This window comes from Ursus maritimus (assembly GCF_017311325.1).
Source record: "Ursus maritimus isolate PB19 chromosome X unlocalized genomic scaffold, ASM1731132v1 scaffold_X1, whole genome shotgun sequence".
Classification (NCBI taxonomy): domain Eukaryota; kingdom Metazoa; phylum Chordata; class Mammalia; order Carnivora; family Ursidae; genus Ursus; species Ursus maritimus.
The window spans coordinates 8,742,717-8,752,269 of NW_024423319.1; the positions used below are offsets into that span (position 1 = coordinate 8,742,717).

The following is a 9,553-nucleotide window of genomic DNA, read 5'->3' on the forward strand; positions in this document are numbered from 1 at the left end:
GGCCAGCTGACATACTCGGAAAAGGATATTCCCAGTGCTTTGAATACTTTGTGTCCGTATTGGAATTCAGAACAAGGCCATCGAAGGCAAACTTGCCACCGGCCGAATTCTGCTATAGTTAGTTACATTGAATATCCCCCATATTCACTAACATTTTTTTTAAAAGATTTTATTTATTTATTCGACAGAGATAGAGACAGCCAGCGAGAGAGGGAACACAAGCAGGGGGAGTGGGAGAGGAAGAAATAGGCTCCTAGCAGAGGAGCCTGATGTGGGGCTCGATCCCAGAACGCCGGGATCACGCCCTGAGTCGAAGGCAGACGCTTAACCGCTGTGCCACCCAGGCGCCCCATCACTAACATTTTAAGAGAGTTAAGAATGACACCGCTCTGTCAAAAGCCTCAGGAGTGACTGAAATGATTTGTTCCCTTTCGAATAGGATTTGAAACCTCAGACCTATAGAAATGCTTACGATATTCCACGGAGAGGTCTTCTAGACCAGTTAACCAGGATGAGATCCAGTCTGCTGAAGACACACAAGTTTATTGTGGGACAAGATGAAGGTAAACGAACAAAGCAGTACTTTTGGTTGGTTAGGAAAACGTCAAGCCTGACGTACATGAAGATGCTTCCTGCATAACCAGTAGGTTATTTTGTAGTATTGTAAGGCTGAGAATGCCCTGTGTGAATTGTGCTGAATCCCTACACTCCCCAGGCACAAGTTGCTTGTCCTGGGGGTTGAGGGGAGGTGTGCATTAATCGGCATATATCCTGCGCTACCCATACTTCAGCTCTTGTAAGCCTCACAACAGTCCCATGAGAGAGAGACTGTTTTTATGCCCGTTTTATGGACATGGAAACTGAGAGTGAGCATTTTTTTCCCTTTTTTTGAAGTTTTCATTTTAATTCCAGTCTAGTTAGCGTACAGTGGAAAATTCGTTTCAGGTGTACAATTCAACACTTCCGTACAAACACCTGGAGCTCATCCCAAGTGCGCTCCTTAATCCCCATCACCTGTTTCACCCATCCCCCACCCCCTCTCCTCTGGTAACCATCAGTTTGTTCTTTGTGGTTAAGAGTCTGTTTCTTGGTCTCCCTCTCTCTCTCTCTCTCGAGCATTTTAATAGCTAGTCCAGGTTCCGTGAGTTGGAAAGTGGCAGGACCTAGGTCTGTCAGATTTTGGAAATTGCACAACTGGCCTGCCACGATGAATTCAGTCCAGAATTCCTCATTTACGTGAAAAGAATGAACCTGATAGTGTCTAGGATAATTGGTGATGGTGTACAATTCCCCTTTACTCCCTTTTGTTCATTTTAAAGGGGTCATTTGTCCGTTAAAGTGAGCACATCTTAGCCTGGCCCGTCTCCTGAAATTATACACCCAAGTTCTGAGGCGAGGAGGAAGCTTCTCTAGGAAGAGAGCCCGTAGATACAATCACATTCTCCCAAGAACATAAGGCCTGCTAACCAAAGTTCTCTGGATGATAAGAGATAACTGCGGAGCCTAGGCTCTTGGAAATGCAGAACAAACATGGTGCCTGAAATTGGGTGGGGGGATCTTGGATGTCAGCCCATTTTCCAACCTGGTTGGAAGCGGAGGGGAGTTGTGGTGGGCCTAGTGATTTGAGTTTGTAGGCAGGAGCGATGGTACCCTGAGTAATGAGTGGGATGAAGAGAGATGCTTTTGGATCTTGGAATTTGAGATTTTAGGCTCTTGGATGCCAAGGTCTGCATCGTTAAAGCCAACTGTGATCGTGTCCTCTCAAAAGGATGGGACACTGAGCTGTGGAGCGTCTGTTTCTCTCCCTGTGATGTTACAGATTCCCTTCATAGTGTTCCAGTCGCACAAATGGGTAACTATCAGGAATATCTAAAGACATTGGCTTCTCCTCTTCGAGAGATTGATCCCGATCAACCAAAAAGACTGCATACTTTCGGCAATCCGTTCAAACAAGATAAGAAGGTAAGATGCCGATTTCTGCGTCTGCCTACCTTGTGATATCCTTGCTATGATTCCTTTCTTCTGGACAAGATGAATATAAATCAGAGCTTCTCCCTCTGTTTGTTTAAAAGATAAAATAGCACTCTAGGGCTCTTTGTGAATGGAAAGCTGGAGCCTTCTGGTGCAAAGGTCTGTTGCTGGCAGAAAATAATAGGCCTCGATTGAGTACCGTGTAGGAGCTGGTGTTTTAAATGATCACATTTCATGCTCGTAATGCAGTTGAGTGTTCCCATCTGCCCCTTTAATAAGAAGAAATCAAGGCTCGCAGTGGTCAAGTGGCGTGCCCTGAGTCACACGGCTGATAAGAGGCAAGATTTGAACCCACGTCTTTCCGGCTCCAGAGTCTGTATCCATTCCCACCGCTACACACTAATTCCTTTAATATTGAGATCACCATTTATTTCCTGTTTCCATGACTCAGATCTCTAATGCTGTATCTAGACCGTGATGAAGTGTTCCTCTTGAAATAGGAAGTACTAGGTGATGTTGCTTTACTTGGATTGTGACGTGTGTGTGTGTATAAGAGAGTGAGAGCGAGAGAGCGAGAGGAAGATGCTGACTTGACCATTTAAGGATGAGGACACATGGGGATTATGTCTGCACACATGGAGAAGACAATTGGTATTAAGTAAGGTGAAGCCCATACAGTAATCTCTCTGGTAACAAAATGAGACTGGAAGGTATTCCACCTCACCCCCATCCTCAATTAATTGGAGTTTTTCTTAATTTTCCTGTGCCTTGGTCTCCTCATTCGTAGCACTGGGGCTGTTTGTTACACTTAACTAATAGAGCCCTGTGGAGTATCGAGTGAGTGCATGTGATTCCATTTTGAACATCACCTGACATGTGGTAATGGTCAAGGAATGTGCTTTCCCCTTTCTGTACTGTTTTGCTTTGGAAAGTGCCTTGGAAATGTCATTTATCATGATTTTATGAAAATATTTTCATATTCTTGGATGAGAACAGCTTTTAGCCACCCTTCTGCACTTTTGCTCTCATCCTTTACCCCCGAGAGTGAAAAGCCCCCACGGCGGCCATGTTTGAATCTCTGCGAGGTTGCTGTCTGGGGAATGACATTTTCCATCTGCCTGCCGTCCACCATCAACATGCAGCATTCTGTACAGTGATAATCAGTATTTCCTAATGATGCGTATAAAGCACAAAAGCACACAAAAGGGAATTGTTTCCCTTACCCAGGGTTGGTTCAGAGTGGTTTGTCCTTCCTCAGAAGGGTCACTGTGGGTTTATTCCCATTTCCGTTGATGAGAGTTGCTCATTCCTCAGGCTTTCTGGGTAATCACGACTGTGCCGTGTTTGTTGTATACTGGTGGTTGAATCTAGAGGCTTAACCAGATTTGGGGTTATTTATTTATTTAATTTTTTAAAAAAGATTTTATTTATTTATTCGACAGAGATAGAGACAGCCAGCGAGAGAGGGAACACAAGCAGGGGGAGTGGGAGAGGAAGAGGCAGGCTCCCAGCAGAGGAGCCTGATGTGGGGCTCGATCCCACAATGCCGGGATCACGCCCTGAGCCGAAGGCAGACGCTCAACCGCTGTGCCACCCAGGCGCTCCGGGGTGGTGCTTTCTGAGCACCGGGTCGGTGTGGGGGGCGTGGCAGGCCTGGCCCATGAGCAAGGTCTGTGTCGGCGGTGAGACGCATGATCTTTAATGGAACACGTTCACTGATGTCTTCTAGGGAATGATGATTGATGAAGCCGATGAGTTCGTGGCAGGGCCACAAAACAAAGTGAAGCGTCCTGGAGAAGCCAGCAGCCCTCTGTCACCTAAGAGAAGGCGGAGTATGTCCCTGCTGTTGGCGAAACCGCAAACACCACCTACTGTAACTAACCACGTGGGCGGAAAGGGAGCACCCTCAGCCTCGTGGTTACCATCTTATCCAAACCTCCTAAAACCCACCCTTGTCCGTACAGGTATAGAGTAGTGGTTGTGGTTTCCTTATGGCTCCTAGAGGACTAAGACACTAAGCAACTTTAGTTTCCTTTGTACTCATTTCGTTTGTATTCGCTTTATGGTCGTTAAGTAAACCGGTAGGGAATCCGCTATGTGGTAGGTGCAGAGGTGCCCCGTGGGGAGTGGAAGCCCTGTTTGTAGAGGTAGGAGCACGTTGCTGTGTGAGTCAGAAAGAGGAAGCAGGTGCCCGAGGCAGCAGGAGCGAACGGGCTCAAGAAGAGCGTGGATGGGCCTGCGCTGGCTCTGTGGCCTTATTTCCTCTTCCTGCTCTCACCATGTGCAGTCCGGCTCTGCCGCTCCCCTCCACTGCCACGGGGGTCATCGGGGTCCCCCGTGTCTGCCGCATGTTGCCATTGTTCCTTTGTGTCACTTGGCACAGTTGTTCGCTCCCTCCTGTACGGAAACTTTCTCGGGTTCCCAGACACCACGAGCCCTGGTTTTCTTTGCCTTTTTATGGCAGCCCCTCTTCATCCTCCTTTTTTGGTTCCTCCCCTTCTCTCCCACCTGTAAATAGTGTAGGGACCCGAAGCGCCATCCTGGCCCCTCTCCCCTCCCCCAGGTGATCCCGTACAGTCTTGGGCTTTCCAGGAGATGCATATGTCAACAATTCGGGTATTTACCCCTCTCGACTCCAACTTGCTCCAAACGCCAGACTTAAATTTATCAATGGACATGGTATCTCCACCTAGGTGTCCGATAGGCAGACAAAACTCGGTTGGTTTCATGCGTTCATTGGAAAGCCTCACCTCCGCCCTCTCCAAAACATCTCTCCCCGCAGCCGTCCCCAGTGTGTGACGCTTAATCTTAAGTGACACCATCCGGCAGTGTGTTGGTAAAGCTGTGTATGACAGCCAGCTGTCGGAGGGTGTGGGGGTTGGGAGGGTGAAGCCCTGGATTATAGTGTCTGCGGGTTTCCACAGTGTAAATAATGCCAGCATTATCGATGTCAGGCCATCAGCCTGAGGTCACTGAGCCAGATTGGGAAGAGGAGGGTGCAATCCACTCACGAGCACGTGGGCACCGGCCTCTGGCCAGCCCTGGCACTATTTTTTCCCCAGGGATTCAGGTGAAAAGCCTTGGAGTCACCGTGATTTCTCTTATTTCTTCTCTCACTTCCTTCCCTTGGCAAATCCAGGCAACCTGACACCCACTAGAATTCCTTTATCGCCCCCCTTTGTCTCCATCCCTTGAGTCTATGCTGCCACCATCTGTCCCCAAGCTACTACAGCAGCTTCTCATCTGATTTCCCTGCTTCCCATTCTAGGCCCTGTCTAACCCAATCACCGTGCTGCGGCCAGAGTGACCGTGCCCACACAGAAACCAGGTTGTGTCACGTCCATCCCGAAACCCGTCATCAAGCCGCCCCCCCCCCAGCTCTCAGAACAGAGTCTGAGCTCCCAGTGCTGGTCCGCACACTCTGCACGACCTGGCCCTGCCATCCTTTCCTACATGCGTCCTCTCTGTGTCCTTCTAGCTCTCTCTGCCTCTGTCCTCTGCTCCACGGCCCTGGCTCGTCCCCTCCTAGGGGCCCTGCGCGGCCCTCCAGCAGCTGGAACTTCTCTGCGTGTGCACAGGCCGCCTCTGCCTCCTGCTCCCGGCTCTGCCCAGGGGTCACCTCCTCAGAGGGCCCTGCCCGACCACACGGTCGTGGAGGCTTCCCTCCTGCTCTCGCTCAAATCCCTGCTTCCTTCCTTCCTCACACAAATTCAAACCGTGTTATTCCCTTTGCCCATTGTGCACGTACCGTCCGACTCCCCCATGGGGATGTAAGTTCCATAAGGGTAGGGATTGTTTCCGTCTGTCTCATTCCCTGCTGATCCCCCGGCTTTGGCTCGGTGCCCGGCCCAGAGGAGGCTGAGCATATGAAGTGTGGAGATCAGACTTGGGAGTAAAAGGAAACCCACTTCTTTGTCACAGAGAGGAATGATGAGAATCATACACAGACAAGGATTTTTGGTGATGGAGTCCATATAGAGCCTTGAGACCTAGTGGGCACCTCTGTTTCCTCAGAACTTTTGAGGGAGAGAGGAGGAAGGTTGAAGGGGGCCCATGCAGTGTGGTGCCAAGGTCAGTGAAGCCGGGCAGACATTTTATATGTCAGTGACAGGAATCATGACATCAAGTGAGACTTGCTGCTTTTCAGCTTATAAAGTGTGGGCAGCCGCTACACCATGGATGCCAGGGATCTGAGAAGGCTTATTCATTGTCCTGTCTCGCTTGGTTTCCATATTTATTCAGAGCGCCATGAAGAGAAGAAAGTGGTTTTGTGGTATTATCTTCCTGAGCTCAGTTGCGGGGTGGGGGGGCTCTTCAGACTCCATCTGTACACCTTCTTGCTCTCTGAAACGAAGAATTTCCTCACAACTGAGGAGTTCTGGGGATCTACCTGTGGGCTGGATAGAACGCACCTACCTCACAGCTCAACTTCTTAATTTGCTTTCCAGATGTCACTGTCATCCCTGAGGTCCATGAGGAGAAGATGGAAAATGGTCAGATCCCACCTGATGGCTTCTTGTCAAAATCTGCTCCGCCCGAGCTTATGAATATGGCTGGAGATGGTGTTCCACACAACCAGTTGGATTCTCTGTCTGATGACTTTGCTAGTCTGAGGAAGGATGGCGTGATTCACAAACCTGGGGCTAACGCACTTCTAGGAGGAAGCAGAAACGGCGGCGTCTCTGTAGAAGATCGAAAAGTCTCAGTAACGTCTGCTTTGGGAACTGTACCAAACACTTTCCAAATAACCCCTGCCATGGCACAAGGAATCAATGCCGATATAAAACATCAGCTAATGAAGGAAGTTCGGAAATTTGGACGAAGTAAGTAGTGAAAGAACATGAGTCAATAATATAACGGAAGGTCCTCGTGCTATGATTCGTGCTATCTCTTGAGGTACATTTTGGGGAACTATTGGGTTTTCACTTCATTTAAAGTGATTTCCTCTTGCTTTAACTAAAAGGACCCACTACACCTTTCTGATGCAGTGGTGGAAGTCGGAATCCTGAAATTATTTTCACTGGGCTAAAAGGAAGGCTCTGGCAGGCCAGCGAGCCTTCTGGAGACTGTAGGGAGAATCTGTGCCGGTGCCCTTTCCAGCTTCCGCAGGCTGCCTGCACTCCTTAGCTCCTGGCCCCTTCCTCCATCTTCGAGCTGGTCACATTAACGCCTTCTCTCCTGCCTCGCCTCTTCTCCCATCCTTACATCTTTTCTCCCTGACGCCAACTCTACGGCTTCCCTCTTCCTCGGGTGTTTGTGACTATGCTGATGCAGAAGCCTGGATAATCGCCCCATCTCAAGAGCCATAACTTAATCACATCTGCAAAGTCAAGTCCCTTCTGCCATACGCGATAACGTATTTGCACGTTCTGGGAATTAAGGCACAGACAACTTTGGGGGCCATGACTCAACCTACCACATCTGTGCAGTGTTCACGAGAGTTTCCTTAGTAGCTAATGGGTGGATGTTTTGATTTGAGTGGTTAAAATACAAATTAGATATAACTTTCCACCCGTGAAGAAGGACTCCTGAGGATGTGTAAAGACTGAATTTTATTTCCCATTCGTTTTTTTTTTTAAATACTGAATTTTTTTTTTATGTCTTCAGAGTACGAAAGGATTTTCATTTTGCTTGAAGAAGTGCAAGGACCTCTTGCAGTCAAGAAACAATTTGTTGAATTTACCATCAAGGAAGCCGCAAGGTGGGTGTAAAGAGGAGAATGTCTTTTTTTTTTTTTTTTTTTTTTAGGCAGTCGGGCCCAGTGCAGGACGGGGGAGGAATAGTTTGGGTGGTCTCCAGAGGCATTTAGATTGATAGTGTCTGAGTCCCACTGAGTCACCCAAGTCCGCGGAATCTTCTGGGCTCACCACAGTCTGAGGCGGGCTTGGACCCTCCCCCAGTTGGCACTGTGAGTACTTGCTAAACCCCATCTTTACACGGGGGTGCGTTTTTGATCCCCGTGGAGCTCTCCATCCCCACTTTGTCCCCCGCACGGTGCCATGCATGTTGGAAGTGCTTTTAATATCTTCCAGTTAATAAAATTTCTCTCTCTTTTTAGGTTTAAAAGACGAGTCTTGATCCAGTACCTTGAGAAGGTCCTAGAAAAAATAGACTCCCACCACCACCTCAACAACATTAATCACATCAACAGCAGATCGTCGTGTTAATGCAAAGACCAGGGAGCAAAAAGGGCGAGTTCTCCGTGCTGTAGGATGGAACGGGATACTGTTAAAGCTTCCTAGAATGTTTTAGCCAAGGGAATTGCCTTTCTGAAGCTAAGAAAAAGCCATGGAGCTTTTTTTTTTTTTAATTAAAATTTTTTTTTTAAATTTTATAAGTCTCTGGAAGTAAAAGCTGGCTTTTGCCCTAAGAGTTTCCCTTGAAAGTATTAGTTTGTTATTTTGTTGTTTTTTCCCAGTTAGTAAATCAGCAGGTTCAATTCAGTAAACACTGTCGCCCCTACGAGATGTGATCAGGGTTTCTTCCGCGGAGCTTTGTTGTTCTGGGCATTTCCAGAGTGACTAGGGGCCATCTGTAAGTGGAGCTCTGCTAGTGCCCTTACTCCGTCCTCCAGAAAGAGTAGGTGTCCAGAAGCCAACTGGTCATCTTGTGTGTGCCGAACAAAGTTTTCAACAATTCCTAGTCGTGCCTTCTAAACCACGCAATATGCAGGACAGTTTGAATCAAAGAGTAAGAAAGCTGCTATTCGGGTAACTTATTTCTCTGTGGGAGGGGACAGGGAGAGTCACAAACGATCTACCTCCAACTCTCTTCTATTTTGTCTAGAGACATCACCAAGTGCACCTGAGGCTGCCCCAACCCTAACATTTGTTCTTGCATGTGACGCCAGAAAGTCTTCAGGTGGACTTGGACATTCTGTGCTTTGGAAGCACTAAAAGAAAAAAAAATAATGTATATATTTCCTTTAATGTTTATACAAAGGTTTATATGGAACAGTATTGTGATGTCTGTATTAATTTGCAAAAATTTAAGTGTACAAAGAGACTTTGAGTTTGCGTATATAAAATAAATCATTTTATGGGTTTTCACAAGTTTGGTAATGCTACAGAAATTTCTAGGTTTTTGTTTTTAAAGATTTTATTTATTTATTTGAGAGAGAGCACGAGCAGGGAAGGGGCAGGGGGAGATGCAGGCTCCCCACTGAGCAGGGAGCCTGCGGTGAGACTCAATCCCAGGACTCTGAGATCGTGACCTGAGCCAAAGGCAGATGCTTGACTGACCGAGCCACCCAGGGGCCCCGAGAAATTTCTAGTTTTATCTTTCCTGTGATGTGTTACTCCTTTCAGAAAACCGTGCACATTGTTAAATGAAGATATTAACATTAGGATTTAAGCTTCAGAACATCACTCACAGAACCCAGTGATGTTGGGGAAAATGGCAGAGAACTGTTCTCTGGGGGGGTCAGTGCCTCTCCAGACACACTGAAAAACCTGTCAGAATGAAGATAGCCAAAGATTTATAGCAACCAAGCAAACGCTGAATCAGGAGAAAAGCCATCGAAACATGATAAGAGTTTTGGGACATTTGAATGTATTCTTGGGGGCATTTGAACCCCCTCCCT

At 47.6% G+C, this 9,553-nt stretch overlaps 1 protein-coding gene across 6 annotated transcripts in view; it reads left to right on the top strand.

The window, feature by feature from the left end:
• Positions 1 to 9,023, top strand: part of INTS6L (integrator complex subunit 6 like) — a 53,670-nt gene extending 44,647 nt beyond the window's left edge. For 3 of the 6 annotated variants that reach the window (XM_040627640.1, XM_040627647.1, XM_040627652.1), the window contains 6 exons: positions 440 to 563; positions 1,820 to 1,962; positions 3,701 to 3,803; positions 6,420 to 6,794; positions 7,579 to 7,672; positions 8,030 to 9,023. In XM_040627640.1, coding sequence (XP_040483574.1) covers positions 440 to 563; positions 1,820 to 1,962; positions 3,701 to 3,803; positions 6,420 to 6,794; positions 7,579 to 7,672; positions 8,030 to 8,138 — 948 coding nt within the window. In that variant the 3' untranslated portion in view covers positions 8,139 to 9,023. Of the gene's footprint in view, positions 1 to 439; positions 564 to 1,819; positions 1,963 to 3,700; positions 3,936 to 6,419; positions 6,795 to 7,578; positions 7,673 to 8,029 lie in introns of all 6 variants that reach the window. The other 3 variants (XM_040627627.1, XM_040627635.1, XR_005834318.1) reach the window with 2 other exon arrangements.
• The last annotated feature ends 530 nt before the right edge of the window (positions 9,024 to 9,553 follow it).